The 19605-nt window shown below is 36.2% G+C and overlaps 1 protein-coding gene across 2 annotated transcripts in view; it reads left to right on the top strand.

Annotated features, from left to right (window-relative positions):
* The window catches only part of RIT2 (Ras like without CAAX 2), a 198369-nt gene that overhangs the window by 56254 nt on the left and 122510 nt on the right, over positions 1-19605 (top strand). For both annotated transcript variants that reach the window (XM_030005758.2, XM_030005757.1), the window contains exon 2: positions 16684-16740. In XM_030005758.2, the coding sequence (XP_029861618.1) occupies positions 16686-16740 (55 nt within the window). In that variant the 5' untranslated portion in view covers positions 16684-16685. The remainder of the gene's footprint in view (positions 1-16683; positions 16741-19605) is intronic.

Genomic DNA, 19605 nt, shown 5'->3' with positions numbered 1-19605 from the left:
GTCTTTAAACTAATAATAAAGCTTTCCTCCTCATCCCACTCCCTGGGTTATTTATCTCTCTTGGGTTAGTCAGACCTTCTGTTTGTCTGACCTCTGTTACGGTAACAAAAAAAGTTGTTTTCTTCAGAGCACTCAAACTGCCAAGAAGGCAAAACTATCCTCCATGGAGCTGTGCAAGCATTTGGTTTTGACATAGGTGAAAATGAACCCTATAGGCGGGGAAGTACATTTGTCTTTTCCATACTGGATTTAGCTTATACCTAACACAAGTTTATACCATGTCTTATACCATACTAGATTTAGCTCTTCAACTAATGCCCTGAAGGACCACTGGCCTCCATGTAGCAATTCAGATACCATCATATAGTGCTCTTTCTGAGACGTAAGTTCTCATCTTGATTGGGGACTTTACAAAATTCTGTTTTGTTTCATGATATATTTTATCCAGTTTGTTCCAGCTACAGTAAAATAAGTAAAAAACCTGACAGTTTCAGTTGTGCCACTATATTAACCAGTTATCAAGATGATATACAAGGCTGGTAGTATATTTCAATATTTAGTTTCTTTAAAAGTTTAGTTTCTCTAAGCAGAAATATATTGAATATATTAATATTTTAAAATAGAGAAGTATATTAAATAGATTTTACTCTTTAGTTTCTAAATATACAGTTTTTATAACAGTTTCTCTAAATATCTTACTCTATCAAGAATAGTTTCTGGTTTGATTTGATTTAATTTTCAACAGTGTACATTTTTGCTAATTCAAAATGATGATAACAGAACTCACTGAGGATTGCTGAATTTTGCAAACTAGCAGATTATACCCAATTTTAACAATTCACATGAGCATAATTTTGTCTTTAAACATACAAATAACCTCATTGCCTTTAAAATAAAGAAAGTGCTCCAGTTTTGACTTCAAAAGCATATATGATTAGAGGTAGAAATGAGCATGCATTATAAAATATATACTTTTTGATATACAGATGATAACTAGAATTTTGTTTAATTCACTTCTAATATACCCTATTTTTGCATTATTTCTGCTTTCTTGAATAGTTCTCTCAGTTTTCCATACATATTTGTCAACTTTAGAAGTATTAAGATCTTAAATGATCTTACTGTTCAAATGTTGTATCAGAGTAAGGAGAAATCTGTTACCAAATGCTTCTGAAAAGGGAAGGCTATCACACAGAAAATAAGATAAATTCGCATGCACACCCACTGGCCTTAGTGCAGTCAGGATTTCATCCATCATAATTTCTGTAAACTCAAATGCAGAACAGCTGTATGAAATAAAACAATACAATATGCTTTTTTTTGGGTAAAATTTAGTTTTCATATAGCTCTTCTATAGTACAACACAAAACTCAGGTTGCAAAGAACAACAGTATCACAGTGTCTGCTTTACACTTGAGAAAAATACAGCGTACAGTGATAAACCTAGAGTCACTCATAAGACCAGTAACCTCCTCAGCTCTTACCTGATGAAGCATCTAACAGATTAGATCATTCTGATGAGAAACTGGAAGGTGACGTTGTTTTGTAGGTACCTCCCCTGCCCCCAGCAAATATTGGCCTTTATTTATATCAAAAAATTATTCCCTTATTGTTCGAAAAGTTCTGAGAAAAAGTATGATCTAGTGAGTAAAAAACCTAGCTGAGAACCAAGACCTTCTGAACGCCCTTAACAGCTCTTGCTCTGGTTTGCTCATGAAGAAAAATCAGTCAATTTGCAGTTGCCAGCAAATAATTTTAACATGACATATATACTCTGTATTTGCTTGGGTTTCACCTATACACAGATTTGAAGATCCTGTATAATTGTAACTCTCTTTTGTCTTAGCTCAATGGATCTATCGTAGCCTAATTTAGAAATATCCTCATGGAGGTTAGACAGTTGGACTGAAGAAAATTACAGATGCAACTCTAGAGCTCTGATGTGAAATTTGAGTGCAACACTTTGGGCCAGATGTGATCGCTAGTTAAGAAAGTGCCTAAACCACTGAATACCAGCAGTAGAAGAGTATGTACTGGAAAAGATCACTTTATACCTGCTGAGTTTCTTATATTCTCCTGCCTACCTGCTGCTGGAGATAAGGTGCTACACTAGACAGACCTTTGGACTAAACCCATAGAGAAGCTTTTATGAATGTATATGAGATGTAGGTGGATGGCAATGTTCAAAAAGGATTTAAAAACCTATAACAAAAGATGCAATTATATTTAGACTTTGCATTGTCTTTCCACAGTTCATCCAAATTTTGGAATCTTCCAATAATACAGCTTCCTAAAGATAACCTCAGTGTTCAAAGAATTTTTTTTCTTTGCAAGAAAAGACATTTCTCAGTTAAAAATAGTAATGAAGATCATTAGCTGATTTTTTTTTTTTTTTTTGCTAAAAACTACAAACAGAAAGTTGTGCTTTGTAGGTATTACTTCTATTTTTTTCCATTTAGAAAATCATCAGAATTTTGAGGTGTGAAAATATATTTGCACCAAAGCAAAATTATAGGTACAGAATGTATTCACTTATACAATGTAAAGGCAAATAACCGTGGTCATACAATGATATTGAAGAAATTCCCCCACAATAGTGTCAAAGAAAGTTTTGCCACTCATTTCAGAGGAGTCACAATTTTAGCCATTATAATTTCTTTTGAAAGGTATTTAATTACTCCTACTCAAGAACATTGTGGAAAAGAGCATTGTGGAAGTAAAAATTTAATGAAACACCTACTAATATCAATGGAAAAGCTCCCATTGATTTCTGTGGATCTTGGTTCATGTCCTTCCAAAGCTTTATGAAAGGATCTCTCAAAGAAAAAGGTCGCAAGCACTGTCATGCATGACATCTAAAACTGAAGTAAAACGTGTACTGAATTAAATGCTATTGATGAAAAAATTATTTTCACAAGAAAATGGACAGAGATGTATCACTCTGTGCTTAGGTGAGTGCTGCAGCAAAGTTACATCCTCTGAATCAGGGACAGAAATGCATAAAGCTCACTGTACAGTGGGTTGGATTTGGACAGATACTACCATTAAAATGGTGTTTAGGGTTACGGATGTAATGACCTCATAGTTGGATGTTATAGAACAGCCTTAACCTCTAGATCTTTTTTGCTTACTTCATTTTGATTGCCTCCTTTTATTTTCCAGTTATAAATACTTGCCATTGAGCCAAAGACTTTGCTGACTAAAACACTGATGACAGATGAGTCATTCTGTCACATCTATATCACTGCGAGTACCTTGAAAAAAGACCTGATTCTCCTCTTTTCTGGTAACTGAGCTGACTCATTTCTGAATCAGCATAGGACAGTGTCATCACACTGTTGGGATGTGGAGTACTTCAATACCATCTTCTTCACTGAGCCCTTAAAATGCTCTCAGATCCTTTTTAGCGTACATGAGGAAACATTTCCAGTTCTTATAACCTAAGGCTGTGTGTTGCTTTGTGGTTTAGATAGTCATAAGCTTACCAGGGTCTTGAAAAAGTTCCTCTGCTGTTTCCCAGTCAGCTCCCAAATCTTTATCTTCAAGGAACTGAGTTACGATGCCACTGCACCACCAAGACAAAATATCAGTGTTATAATTACTGCGAGGATTAGGAAAACATAAACCCCAGTCCTATAATGGAGCAGATGAAGTACAGCTCCTAACCCTGGGGCAAAGTTATTTTTGTTAAGGAGTTCTGATTATAGAACAACTTTCTAGAGTAATTAGGAAAATGCAGGAGTGGTTGAATATATCCATGTCTTTTATGGCCTTTTATGAATAAGAAGATCAATTTGGTTTTACGCATTTTTTTCACAGTTCAAGGAACTGTCTTTACTCATCAGTCCCATCCCAATATATTGTGTTACCAATTAAGCTTCAAAAATCCTGAGAAGAATTTTGCCTCTGAGGGAAGTTTTTGATATTCCTGTAAATCCACTCTGTTTGTGGTGGTTGTTTGCTTGTTTGGGATGGGGGGGGAGTTTGTTTTGGATTTTTTTTGTTGTTGTTGTTTTGGTTTGATTTGGTTTGGGGTTTTTTTGTTTGTTGTTTTGTTTTGTCTTGTTTTACCTGCTGCTGGTTTTGCATGGAAAGGTCTAGGGTCACCAAACACGGCTTCTGTCACCCTTCAAGCTAAGGTGATACATAGCACCATAAACCCCTGAGACAGCTACGTTCACACCAGAATAAATGACAAGTGCATCAAGGGCAGAAAGTGCATTATGAAATACATGGAAGTAAGTTTACCCCAGAAGGGTGAAAGACTGAGACTCAGCCTCTTCTAGAGGCCTAAGTATTCTGAAGCTTATTCCTGGGTCATGAGCCATCCATCCCCTTTCAGCTGTAGGAAAAAAAACAACATTGTAAACTCTTTCCATGTCGCTAGTATCGATAGGTTTAACATTTCTTATTCACACTGAGGGTACAAACCTGAATAGGCTAATGTAGATGTTCTCTGTGAAAATACAGTCAGCCCTCTAGAACTTTTGTATGTGTTTTGTAGCTTTCTGACCTTTTCAGCGTCACACTAATGCTATAATAAATCACCTCTTTTAGTGCCTGAAGTGCTACCTTTCACCCCCAAACACGTCTGGCAACTGTGCCCGCTGTCAATATATCATCATAATGTAGCGTGTACATGTGTCAAGCAATATGAATGCGCTTTCGGCAGATGTAAACTTCCAATCGGGTTTGTACTGTGAGAGGGGGAAGAGGATGGGAGGATACGTAGCTATTTTACTTTATCGTCCTTGTACTTTGTAGTTTCTTAATCACCACGGTATTAGTAACTCATACTGGTTGTGTAAGGTGTTTGATCTCATGCCTCCTGCCTCCTTCCTATCTTCATGAAGATAACTTCATGTTGAAGGGATTGGTTAAGTCCGTTCTTAAAAATGTCATGGTTTTACTAACTTGATTTTAGATGAACAATTAAGGAATGCATTCACAGTCCAGATCTTATGCAGCAATCCTGTATCTCAGAGCTCTCTGTCCATATTGCTGCTGCCTTGGGTTTTTTGCAGGTGTGGAAACTGAGGCAAAAAAGATGTTGGTGGTAATCAAAGGATAAAAAGCTGATAGCAGAGCCAAAAGCTAGAAACACCTCTCCCCAGATCCACACGATCACATAAGCCTTCTTCAGTAGTTTTGCAGTGATTATTATGTCTTTGTAAAGCAAAAGTAACAGAAAGCCTAGGGCCAGTACTGTCCTCTGAGATAGCTCATTATTTCCCATTGTTTTGTCCCCCAATTACATGTTGTTTTCTAGATCTAGAAGCTCTCTTCTTCCCAATCAACTGGAGCATCTGAAGCCTCTAGGTGTTTAGTCATGATATTCCTTTCAACATCCTTAAAATATTAAAGCCAATGTTTAGAATTGCAGGATATCTATTCCAGGGTGTCTAAAATTTGCAGAGGTCAGATCCTAACAGCTGAATGTTTAGGGCCTCTCAGGTGTCTTGCCTCTAAGCAATATCAGGAATCCGCTGTGAATCACGTACATCAGCTGTCTCCAAGAAGGGTCTGGTGTCTCACGGAGGGATTAGGAAGGTGGCACTCATGGCTGGGAGCCACCTAAAGTCACCACCCAAAACCTGCAGCCCTCTAGAGGCTGCCAGCGCAAACCCATAGCTTTTCCCTTGCGTGCATTTATGATATTGCAGCTGAAACGTGTATTTAAATACTGTGAGAGTATTGAATAAGAGTGATAAATCTAGGAGTTGATTTACAATGGAAAAGGAGTGCCCCAGAACTTGAGTCATATTTCAACAATCTCTTTTCAATATTGTTACCTTTGCGATTTTCATTTTCCCTGCATAACCGTGTTTTAAAGTGGTGCTGGTAGCAAAACAGAACTACTTGTTCCCCATCCAGAAGACCTTGTTATCCTCAATTCCAGGCCTTCTCAACTGTTTGATTTTGCTTTTTGGGTAACAGTTTGTAATTATCAGGCTTTTTGATTTGTGTGTGTGCATGTGTGTATGCAGAGGGAGTAAACAACTGAAGAGCCTCACCAACTGAAGAGCCTCACCCTTTCCTAATCTTACAGAAATTCTTCTAATACACTAGAAAAGACATTAAAAACTCATGTCGGTATAAGTGATAATGTGTCAGATTTGACTCCATTGTGAAGTGTTGCCTAATTAGCTGAGAAAGAAACATCTCTGAGATCTCACAAGGAAAATACGTTTAGTTCAAAGTCGTGTCGGTAGTGAAGAACACTTTTCAACCCATATAATGCAAACTATGTGGTATTTAGTTTCACTGAGATACATAACTCCATTAAGATAAATATAAATTTAAATATATAAGTAGGAAATAAATTGTTGAGGACAAATTTCTAGGAACAATCAGATGTCTTTAATGACTTCAAATTTTTATTGGTATTTTAGTAATGTCCTTGTGTCAGTCTTCTGGCTTTAGATCTATATTCAGAAATGTTTCCTTCTTTCTTAGACTATTTCCTTTAAATATGATTTAACACCATTGATATTATTGGAAAAAATGTGTCGGGTGTTAAAAGAATGGATCAGAGAATTTCTGAACAAAATACAATATTTTAGATTTTGTTTACATTTTACATTGAAAGAGAAAGCCAGCATATTAAGCTATCCTAGTAAATAGAAATTTTGAAAAAGATCATGAAAGTGATGAAAAACTATCTATAAATCATATAATTCATAGTAGAAGTGTAAATATAAGTAATATCCTATAAAATATTTAACAATAAAATTAATAAATCAGTTCTGTACTTTGAATAATTTTGATACTGTTAATGCAAAGCAGTAAATTTACCATTATTTGGTTTAGTTTCCTCTCCTGAATTTCATCCAAATCGATTTTCTGTCCATGAAGTATTTTCATTTCAATGGAAATTCATTCAGCAGCAGAAAACAAGTTCATCATTTTAATGATCAACACCTTTAAAGAAACAGATCTGAATTTTGGAGGGAGATTTAGATCAACAAGGACAGATAAGCACCTAAACCCTGTAAGGTTAAAGCGAATTGAGTGCCAACAATATCTGCAAATCTGGATGTTATCCTCTACAAGACTTTAACTGATATATTGAGAAACCCTAGCATTGGTAAAAAAAAAAAAAAAAAAAAACCAAACACAAAAGCTGGGCTGTGTTTTAACCCTCAATAAGACTTCTGTGAGGGGTTAAATGGAAGAGTTGTATCTTCCTCTTTGTTGTGTCATCAATTTTCCAGACCATAGGTTTGAAGTACAGAAAAGTTGGTACCACATTACAGAACAGCAACTATATTCTCCCCCTCGCAAGAAAATACAGCTGCTGTCACTGCCAATTCATCACTGCTTGACATATGGGGTATAATTTCACATAGAAGGTATCACAGGAGCTAACCACTAGTTTATGTTAGGAAACCTGCAAACAATGTCAATTTACTACTACCTGAAACAGCAGTGAACCAAGTCAGAGCATCTTAAGTTATCATTACATGGAAACATGTCAGCAGTTAAAAAAAGGGAGAGAAATAAATGTGGTTGCTGAGAGGTTTCTTTCCATGGAATGAAACAACTTTATCCTTTCTTGAACGTCTTTTTCACAGTGAGCTAATCATACTTGAGACTGGTAGCTGCAAGCCAGGGCCCACTTGTATAAAGAACTACACTATATTTTTCTCGTTTGCTGTACTTCCTTCGTAAAATTAGGAGATTTATCCATTGACTTTAATTGAAACGTGTCTGTTTGTAATGGTTCAAGATCGGCTCTATTGTTCTCTGAAATAATATGTGAAAATTGAGACTTTCTAGCTTTATTTAATGTATTCTGTTTTAAAAATCACATTAGACTGGAGTCTGGTTTAAAACCTTTTTATGTCATTACATTTTGGATTGCTCACTAATGGAAGGCTTAAGTTACGGTTGGATTTTCTAGCTGAAGTACAGTAGAAGACACATTAAGTTTTCTCACCAATTTTAACTTGATGGAAGAAACACAGTGGGAAAATGCACTAATAGCAGCATTTACCAGAAGTAATTTCTGTTTATTAAAGCATCTTGTCAAGTCGCATAAGCTACGCAGGGTAGGGAATGTTCAGTATTTTTGTTGGAGACCTTTCTGGTCGGGGTCAGGGAAATACTACGGAGGAAATGGTGCATAAGTGGCAGCAATCTACCTTGTCATTATCGTTAATCTGTATCACATTGTGATGGTCCCTCTTATATGGGGAATAAATACAACTCTCATCTGCTTCCCTGTTTTGTTAAACACTGAACAAAAATTTTAACATGAATTTTATAATGCAGCGCATTCTGCTTCCTATATTGCACCAGGAACTGAGTCTGGATGTAGGTATTAATGTTAGTCAGGAGTTTTTAGTACAACCATTTTTCACCAGAATGAGCTGATTCAGAAGTTATAGAACTTTTCTGCAGTGAGAGCACTTTTGCTGAAGGTTTCCTGAAAGTTTCTCAAGTCCAAGATGAAGTTTTGCACAATTTCTCTTTTTGTCCTTCAGTCCCTGCTGGAAAGCTGTAACCAGCACCTAGTATATGTCTTTGTTCCACTGATCACACTTTGAAGAGAAATAGTGAGAACTCCTGTCTTTACATCTAATGCTTGTGAGAAAGAGCAGCTTGAGAGATACTCTGAGATTAGTGATTTTTATTTATTCATTCAAGGTGGGTCCCAAAACAAAACAAAGATTTTTTCCTATCCTTTCTGAGGGAGTGATTCTCCTCTTCTGCTTCCTAATTCTTTGCTTTTACCCTGGGGGCACATACTGCTAGAACGTATAGATTTCTGCATCAAGTCCTTTGTTTCCTTGGGATGCAAGAGGAGAAATTCTAAACCTGAATATTCTCCGAGGAAAGCTGTTTTCTGCCTTGCTCTGTCACCACCAGCTCCACTTCAATGTATTTTGATTATAGTCTGCTCTTACTTTACAATGGTGGAAGGTACAAAACTATATGAGCAAGTCTTTCTTTTGTTCTGCAGTCTAAACAGCAAAACCAGCTCTCCTATTTCAATCACTATGAATGTTAATTTTTGGTTTCGTTTGGTTTTTCTCTTGAGACTTACTTTAACGTGTTTCCTTAGTAATTTTGTGTGTTACTTTTTTTTAACAAGGCAATGAGGGATCTAGCTGGGACCCTCTGGAGGGAGAGAAAGACCGCAACCTTCCTGGCAAGAAAATGTGGATTCCCAGGGAGGAAATGGGATGCAAGACAGTGAGAGTCAGAACTGATGGGAGTAAATAGAAGATGGACAGGCTTTGGAGGTGATGGTCTTTAACCCAGACCAAGCCAACACAAGTTTAACAGAAGGATCCATCTGTAACAATTCAATGACAAGGAGGAGTTCCCTGTTTCTGTTTTGGCTGTCTTAGTAACTTGAGTTTTCTCTGTTTAAAATTTACATGTTCTGGGGTTTTGTGTAGTTGATTTTCATTCTAATAAGACAGATTTAATTTAAAAGACTTTTGGTTTTTAAGACGTTTTCTGATGCTTACTGCTCTTTGCTGTGGACTTCACTTTGGTAAGTGAATAAAACACCTCTTACTTTGGCAAAAAGCAGTGTAAAAAGCAATGCTGTATCAGCAGCCTAGCATATGCAGTAGATTGCTGTACAGAAAGCTTCTGTATTTTTCTAGTACACCAGAATGAATTTAACACAGAGAAATAAAATCTAGCTTGCCTTCATTTCACAGCCAAAGCTCAATAAATAATACATCGTAATACCTAAAAAATTAATAATTGCAGCTCACAGACTTTGCAGCATTCGTTCCTGAAATGATGTGGTAGAGCTCTTATCTTATTTTTTACAGGGTATAACAACATAAAAATGGCTGTACTGGGTCAGAACAAAGGTGCCTTTAGGCTGGTATCCTATCAGTGCATCTAGCCTGTAGTGGTTTTTTTGGAAGAATATATGAACAAAATAAAATGTATTAAAACTTCTTGAAAATCTTCACATCCTGCAGCAGTATGAAGATAAGAGTGTCTTATCGTGGGGTGAGATCTTTTAGTACTTAAAAAAAAAAAATCAATGTTTTAATGCAGCAATTCATTTGCCATTTACCATGTCATGGGACAATCATGCAGTTAACTATACTCAATGTGCAAAAATATTTTGTTGCTAGGTAATATTGCCTGGTATGGTGAGAAAATAAATAATCATTCTTTATTTACCTTCCTTATATTCTTAAAATTTCTTAAACCCCTGCATTAGACATCACTCTTCTTCTCATTCATCTTTTTGACTAAAATAGATACTTGTCAAAACACTCGTCGCAAACCTTCAGCCACGCTGGGTGTTCCGTGCTCAGATCCAACACAACACATACCTCAACAGTGGTAAAACGGGTAATCCCATTGATTTCTGCCTGGGGCAGGTCATTCACATACTCTTCCAGGTAAGGGTTTTAGTTTCCCATCTAACCAAGTTAGCTACCTGTCATCATGGAAGACTGCTGGTTTGGATGATCTTCTCTCTGCTGACATCAACCAACCTCTCTCACCTTTCACATTGTAGCTGTCTGGCAATTTTTTTTCACACTGATGTGAAACATTTGAATGTAACAACATTAGTAGTTCATCGTTCTGACTCCTTTTGTTTTGGTTCAGGTGACTACTGCTGTCAGTTATTTATTCTAAAATGTACTGTGATCTAAATGCAGCATGCATAGATAAAATAAACAGAAATAAACTAGAGGAAATATACTGTATACTCAAATCACATAGTCCTTTGTGACTTGGAAAGCTGTCGTCTGATAGAGATGTCTGCTATTTCGTAAGATTTCTTAGTAAGGGGCAGGAAAAAAGATAACAGTGTAGTATCTCAGAAGTGCAACACATTTTATTCAAAATAGCAAAGGCTGCAGATGGGCTGGCTTTGACTGCATGAATTGTATATGAAGCTATCTCAGATTTTATTTTACTTTTCCTCTACACAAGCATATCATAAACATAGGCTCATTTAAGTTTTCCCTGGTTTTTACAAAGCAATGTTTTCCATAAGGAAATTTCTCCCTGGAAAGCAAGAGACTCTTTATAAAATGTTTGAGATCAAAAGCACATAGTATTTTAGGAAAGCAAACATTCTCCCCACCTGAAATTGAGAGTACAGGGGAAAATTCTCCAGAAGAACCTTCTGTGTCACTGATTCAAGGCAATCTTTTCATTTAGGAAGCACCTTAAAATCAAAAAGGTTTCTTGCATCTTCCATCCATGTGTGAATTCTGTTTCAGAAAATCCCCCATCTGGTGGCTAGAAATATTTTGTAGCCTAAATTTGTCTCCAGCTAGCATCTCCCATTTGTTTCACAGAAAAATTTCCCGTTAGCTTTAATAGCTTTTCTTTTTCTTGGTTGTCTTTTACCTTGATTTATTAAACTTGCAAAAACTGACCATACATGCAATCTTTCTCAGACTGTATTTAGATTTTTTCTAACTTTTTCTTTTTTTCTTTTTTTTTTTTCTCTTTTCCTAATATATGCTAGCATTATTGGTGTCTCCAGCCATTCAAAGTTGCTGTGAGTGTTAATACAATTCAGAGAGCAGATAAGATTTTGGAAAAAACTACCGTCTTCACTTCTTGCTGTTCATCATGGATATGTTTGCACATTGTTATTACAAAGTCTATTTGATAAGATTCAATGGGCAGAAGAATGATTGCAAATGACTTTTTACTTGACAAGTCAATCTAAAAATTCAGGAATGAGTTCCAAAAGAGTTAGTTATAAGGATGTTTGTCATTTTTCCAAGCCAATGAAACAGAAGTCAACATTCCAATTTTCAGGCATGAACATTTGAAAAGATCATACATTTTAGAAGATGATACCTAGGGTCCTGTGGGTTTGAAACCATCAGAAAAACCAGAACTGTTCAAACCACCCAGTATTTCAGAGATAAAATAGTAGTAATAAAATGCTTGTCTAGTTGCTGAAATAGTCTAACTTTGAGATTGTAACATTTTTACATATATATATATATATACACAAACACCTTATCAAAAGTATAAAATCAGGTATGTTCAACATGCCCTGGCCATGTTTTTAGAAAGTTATTTCATTTTACAGATTGATAGAGGGAAGGATGTCTCTTAAACTTTTAGTGCATTTATTGCTTTTTCTTTTCTGTGACAAAGTCTCTTCCTCTGGTGCATACTTCGTTAATATGATCTACTGTTCTGGTTTTAGACTCTGTAGCTTCTTTGCCACCTTCTCTATGCTAATAATACCTATACGCTTTCTTCTTTTCTCATGAACTTCATCAACTAATCTATAAATCCACTGATTTTACCATGTTATATTATTTTGAAGTCCATCTTCTATGCTGGTATGTTCGAAACCTCAATGTCTATAAAAACCCAAGTTAAAGATCCACAGGAATAGTGGATCTAAACTAAAGTGACTCAACCGTACGGAATCACAGGTCTCTGAGTTGCAACTACTGTGGTCATTTTGTTAGCCTATTTAAAGTGCAGGATTTTGTGATGAGGGTAAAGATTCTTTTGGAAATGGATTAATATACAGTTATACACAGCACCCAGGAGAGTACGAATACATGGAAGTTCTTGGGTGAATAAAGAGGGATAGGAAGCTCAGGATGAGATATTCACATCAAGAGATACTATTACTATAAAGAATATTGCATAAGCTCACAACGTACTCTCCAGCCTTGAAAAATAGGTGTAGGACTACTTTCAAAGTTGTTGGTATAAATCAAATTTAGAACAAGTTATAAGGACAGTGGGATTCTACTGTATCTGCTCTCACAACTGCATTGGTATTGAAGCATTTTTTCTATTGACCTATGGGCTCACACAAACACATATATTTTAAAAAGTTGGTACCTTCTTTACATGGAATTTAATATTGTTGCACTGATCAAAAGGATGCTTTAGAATAAATAATATTACCTCAGCCTTTTTTTCTAAGCATGGCATTTCCTACTGGGAGGTAAATAAAATATTAGAAAGGGTGCAGGAATTACATTGGAAGTAGCAGACAGGACTAAGTTTATCGTTCATAGAAAATATATATTTCAGTGCCAACATCGATATCATGTATACCTTTCTAGATAGTTAATGAACATTGGATAAGCATAATTGGAAACAACTAAAAATTAAATGCAGGATCTGAATGCCTTTTTTATTTAAAAAATGCAAAAGAACTTTAAAGTTACACAGTTACTCATGCATATCAGGCTTACATTTATTCAGCTGAGGCTATCTGCACTTGCTTAGCCACAGATGGATATAAAGAAGATACTATTCATCTGAAACAATGATCCTTTTACTTATCGTAGTTGCCATGTGATGAACATGTCCCATTTAAATGGAATGATCTTCACAGTGTTATAAAATATTCATTAAAAATTTTCAGGCAACTTGCAATTCAAAATGTTTCACAATATCTGCTATGGATTAAAAGGTTTTGTTTTGTTTTGTTTTTTACCATTTTTTAACGGACTCTGCTTTTACATGTATATGTATTTATTCAAATATCGGTCTTATCCATTTATTCTGTTTTAATATCCTGCTTTAAAGCCGCATTTTGATTCAGTGCTTTATGTGTGGCATAAATTAGAGTTAAAGGTCCCTAATTTATAGATCTGTAAAAATTTCGAGCAGTATTATTTGGATTTCCAAAGGAAAATGGTCACAACCGTATCTGATGATGGTTTGGATTTGTTAGGTGTGAGTGTAAATTTATATGGAAAAAAAGGATAATGGATAAGGAGAAAAGGAGGGACCAAGGAGAATATTTTCATAAAGTAGCATGGAATACCCATGCCATTTTTGTATTAGTTTTCAAAATTAATTTGCTCTGGAAGATGACTTTGGAACTGATGTTAGTATCAGGGAAGAGGCCAGTATATTCCAGCTGAGGCAGCTGTCCTGCTGGGGAGCCCAGACAGAGTTGGTTATAAACACGTCTAATTCCCGAGGCTCCAGCTGAGTTGTGTGGTTTCATGCCAGCGGTGATTGAGCCTTCCTTTGCTCTGGCAAGCATTCCACCAAATTCTGATCATCATTTAGAACTAATTTCTGCATGTCTAGCAGCCAAGACTGTGGAATATCTGGTAAATCTGGACACGACTGTTGTTGTACATCTGACCTGATATTTTGAGACTTCCTTGTCCCCTGTCCTCATGAAGTAAGGGGTTTGTTGTTCGACGTCAAAAGCTAGCTGTTCCTTTCCCTTAGAGAAAATGGCCTGTTACGCCTGCTCTGAAAATGCTTGCTGCACTAATATTCAGTAGGGTTTAACAGAAAATGCAAATTCTTATTTTAAAGAACACACAGAGGAAGATGGGTTGCAATTCCCACCTCTTATACCCCAGTTTCCTTATTCTACATTGTAACTCAGTGATTAAACAGACCAGCGTACCTCCATTCCTTCTGTCTGAGAAAACAAAACCATGTAACCTGTTTCTGGAAGAGGGTCCTAATCCCCATGCAAGAGGTGACAAGCACTAAAGAGGCCAAAGAGGTTCCTTATCCTGGTAATTAGGAGGAGCCCTTGACAAAGGGCTGTCATGGAAGCACTTGTGGGATAAAATGCATGTAAAAGGAAGCTTTTATTCACCGTTTCCCTAGCCAGCTGATGGCAAGATGTTTTCATTTCATTATGTACAGTGCTTCTCTGAACACCTTTCTCAAATTCTGTACCTCTCCAGATTCATTTTATATATAACCAAAGCAGCTCATGCAGAGCTCTGGACTGAGATTAGGATCAGGCATATACAAGTCAGTGTTGTTGCACTTGACATTACAAGACATAAGTTCTTCTTCTGATCTGCCTCTAAAGCACTGTGTGCAGCCCAGGTTCCTGTAAAAGTTTTGATGATGCATATTCACACACACAGAGTGGTCTGAGGCATATAAATTTTACACGTCCCAGTGGCTAACATTTTGCATGTTACAGTAGAAAGTCAGTATGATGCTTCCAAATTATTTCAGTCCTCTTTTAGATCCTGTGGATTTGATGAGGATATAAATGATGTATTGATTTGGGGCTGTCTCAGGAGAGAGCAAAAATGTTTACCATGATTCCTGGGTGTCCTCTGAGAATTTCCATTTCAGTTCTAACAACAGATTTTGTGATGCAAGCATAGCTCCAAAAAGAAACAGAATGAGATCAGATACAGAGTAGTTTGCTTTTTAAAAAAAAAGCTTGGCAGGAAAAAGCAGCAGGTAGTAAAGCAAATTGAATTCATTTGTGGTACAGGCCCTCAGAAAACTCAAAATGTGTAGGCATAAACCATATGAACAGCATCTCTGCTAGCTGCCTCTGCTTCTCAGAGCAAACTAGGCAGATCACATTAGGCATCAATTTATTCTTCATAAACCACTAACAGTTATCAGATGGAGGTGCCTAAAAATCTGTCGTGATTAAAAAACCAGGTGTCCTGGAAATGAAAGTGTCCAAACATACACAGTACTTAAAAGTAATACATCTGACAACAGATAATACAGAAGACATGAGTGTCACTGCACGTAGATTTATTCCCCTATAATATGTATAGACTGAATGAGCTTTTTTTACACAGTTATCCTCTCTGAGTTACTATGAATTTATAATGCTGCTTCTTAACATTTATATTTGTCTACACTAAAGATGCAATAATTTATTAACATGGTAATAAATGTTTAATACTCACTGTCTGTATCATTTTGTAAAACTATCTCCTTAACCCCCTGATTCTTGAAAATATAAGGAGGACAAACATTAAACTAAATGCGGTTTTAAGAATGGGTGTATTAATACGCAGAATTTTTTAAATGTTGCACTTCTTGTTCATAACCTCTGCTATTGAAGGTAACTGAGACGTTCAAGGCATAAGGCAGAATCTCATGTTTGATTTAACGTGTTGTGACTGATAGTTATCATTCAGGTGGGGTACTTTTTTTAAACAAATGTCCACATAGCAGCTATAGAGGAATTTTAATGCAGGCATTAAAAAAACATGAAAAATTAAAATAATGAAATTGGCTTAAAAATCAAGCAATATTTTAAAAAAAATCTGTTAGGTTCTATTTTTTTGTCCTTCTGTTCAATTGATATTCACCTATTTCCTTTCTGAAGGTCTTCTCTTCACAGCTCTCAGTGCTAGGTAGATACCTTTACTTTTCGAATGAGCTGAGATTCAAACTCCTGAGGAAAACCAATAAAGATAAAATAACTTCCCATGTTGTTCTGATAACTGATGATATTACTGTGACCACTGAATACCCAAGCCCACTTTCGTGGTTATTCAAAGTCCGTGAACTCGAATACACCATAAATCAAATCAGGTACTGCAGTTAGTGGCATTTTGTAACATCATGAAAACTATTATGAATCAGCTTTGTAAATTATAGTTTATGTTTTCTCCATGGCAGTTTTCATCTGTATACAATATCAGGTTAACAGTATTTACCAAGTGTTAAAAAGATATAACATTTTAATACAGCAATTGTTAAAATGCAGTTTAAAAAGGAAGAAAGTAAGACAATTAAAGATGTTTCATTCATGCTTTTTCCATTAATCCGTTCTTAGTTATCACTATAATGCCAATTCATTCTTGCAGCTGTAGATATAAGACTGAATTTTGTCTCATTTTCTAAGCTGAATTCTGGATGAGTGAGTTCTCTGCTTCTTCTTTTCTCTGTTGTCATTTAAAGACTAATATAATTCTTTTTTCTTCCCTCTGTCTTTCTCCTCTCCAGCAATGACAATGCAGTTCATAAGCCATCGGTTCCCTGACTATCACGATCCAACTATAGGTGAGTAGAGATCATTCTCTTCTTCACCCCTTTCAAACTCTCCGCCTATTCGAGATTGCATAGAGGGAGAAGCTCTCCTAAATAGCACTTAGACAGAAGCAAGGTTTGTAAACTTTAGATGAAACCTTAATTTTGTGATGACAATTAAATTGTGTCATGGTCATACCGTAGTTATTTCTTCCTGAAATACTTTGTGCAAAATCTCTTTCAACAACAGAATTGTGGCTCCATGCTCTATAATTATTAATGTCTGTGCAATTATAATCACAGAATACAAAACAAAAATCTTACAAAATAGAAAGCAGTCTTTCAAAGTACTAAAATAATGTAAAAACTCCACTCTGGAGTGTGTTTTTAAATGTTTTGTTATTTTAGTGCTGTTTTCCACATTTAAACTGTTAGTTGACCTTCTCTAGAAAAATCAGGTGACTACTGTATTTATTATACTAGAGTTGTGCTCTGGGAACCCACTCCATTGGGTTTAGCTGCATTATAAACTTAAGTAATGATGAATATTCATGTGTATCTGCAATACACTGAAAGTCATCACCTTTAGATGCCAACCATTTTACATGACTATATGGCTGGAGTACGATGGGACAATCTGAGCTGGAAGAGAGATCTGGGATGAATTCTGGCTAACTGAGCTGATTTTCTATTTCTAAAACAGTTAACCCAAAAAGGCTGTGGCAAAAATTGTGTTTCATTAAAACATTTCAACTGTTTTTCCCCCTTCTAAGTTGGGTACAAACTTGGAAGATATTTACAGGGTATAAACCCAAGTAACTTAATGCCTTGAACAGCCCTGGATTCCTGTTGTTGTATTGGGTATAACCTATGCACATCCTGCCAGACACCTGTATAGACATAGTCCTGGGCAGCCTGCTGTCGGTAGCCCTGCTTGAGCAGGGGTTTGGCCCAGATGACCTCCAGAAGTCCCTGACAACCTCAACCATTCTATGACTCTATGATGTCAAGAATGGTTGTCAAAAGCCTGGGGTTTTTTCTTGCCGTTGAGCATCTTCTGGGCACTACTATAATTACTAATATGAATCAGTGTAGTAAAAAATGTACATCACATCGAGGTAGAAATTGGCAGAACTGAATATTTATTCATTTAAGGGTAGCTTTATTAGTTAGTTTTACTTATACGAAAAAGCTCTTACAGGGACTATCCACGTGCAGTATGTAGTTATACGTAGGGGAAGATGGCAGAATCTCGGCCTGATAAGTGAGAGGCACTAAAAATATTAACACTTACAAAGGTTGCTTGGCGGGGGGAGACTTTTCCAGACCCTCAGCCAAAATAATTTTTTTCTCATCTTTGAAATTTTCAAATCTTTCAAATGCAGGTTTAACCTCTATAAAATTACTGCATTGCTAAGTAGAGCAGCTAATGGTAGTATTTCTTTTAATTTGTTATTTCTCTAGTATTCCACATTTCCTGGATATTAACTTCTAGTAAATTGTGGTATTTTAATGATGAAAAAAAATGTATAAACTCTTCATGCCACTAGTAATTTTATAACTATTAAAAATATCACAAAATAAAAACGAGAAGTGTCAACTCTAAAGAAGGCAAAGCTACTATGGAATTGCTACAAATTCATTTGGTGCACACAGGAAAAAAATGATCATTAGATCTAATTGGAAAAGAGGAGCATTAGTAGTTACTGACACCTTTAAGTTATGTACATACACCCATCTTTATTATTAACTATCCACCTGCCATCTGTTTTTATCCATATATTGTATCTTGTCATAATCTTAACTTATTGGTCTCTAGACACTACCACAATATGAATAATAGATAATCATAAAGAGAAGGAAAGCTTATGATGCATTATAAGTACATACTGCAGGAATGCCTAGAGGATCTAATCAGGATGAAGGTCTCCTTGAGTAAGATGCAGCTTCTACTCAGTAAAACCAACATTCTAAATAGGAGAAGAGAAAGGGAGATAGAGAACAGAGAAATGAAATATTGAATTCAAACTCACACAGCTGGCTAGAGGCAGAACTGGAAATACGACTCTTGAGTTTTATCTGTTCAGCACTTCTGCCTCTCAGAACATGCTGAGGACATCTTGAGAAAGGTTTATTTCTATTCATGCTCTAAACCATGTACTAAACAGCAGAGTATAATCTTGGGCTAAGTACGTACATTCCTCTTGGGTAAATTTGTGGTATGACCCCCCAAAATTGAACATAAACCCAAAAACCGAATAGAAGCAATCATTTGTTATCTGACTTGTAATAACAAATACATTAAAAAATCTCAGTACACTGAAAAAGTTGATACTGTTGAGATTGCTAATACTACTTTTGAGACCCTGGTTTCAAATCACAGAATTCATCTCATGGCTTTTTGTACACCCACTGGTAGACATGTTTTAACTACTTCCCATCAGTCTAATAAAACATTACAGTTCTAGAGAATTTTCTGGGTTGCCAGTAAGAAAAGTGATCCAAAATGAGCATACCCAGGGCCAAGGCTGTGCTGATACCCGGAGTTGCCAGAGGGGAGGTTATTCCTCGAAGGTCACAAGGAGCTAGCCACAAACAGAAGCTTTGTGTCATGGGGAAGTTACCGTGTTGGTATAGAACATTGGTCTGTCTAGTCAGAGTTTTGTTTCTCACAGAAACCCAGCAGCAGACAATGAGGAAAGGAAAAAAAACAGGGCACACATGAAATGTAGCTTCACTCCAGCTGAGTGGCAAAGCGGAAAATTGAGTATGGCTTTTCAGCTATGTCTGAGATCACTGATCTTTCTGGATATCGATATAGTGCCTTTCCTTTGTGTCGTACATTTTAGGCCACTTTCATTCCTCAGCAATTTGTATCCTGTTTATAGAACTCGTGAG

Source organism: Aquila chrysaetos, chromosome Z (genome assembly GCF_900496995.4).
Source record: "Aquila chrysaetos chrysaetos chromosome Z, bAquChr1.4, whole genome shotgun sequence".
Classification (NCBI taxonomy): Eukaryota; Metazoa; Chordata; class Aves; order Accipitriformes; family Accipitridae; genus Aquila; species Aquila chrysaetos.
Note: the sequence above shows the minus strand (reverse complement) of the source record. Positions and strands in the feature narration are given on the sequence as shown.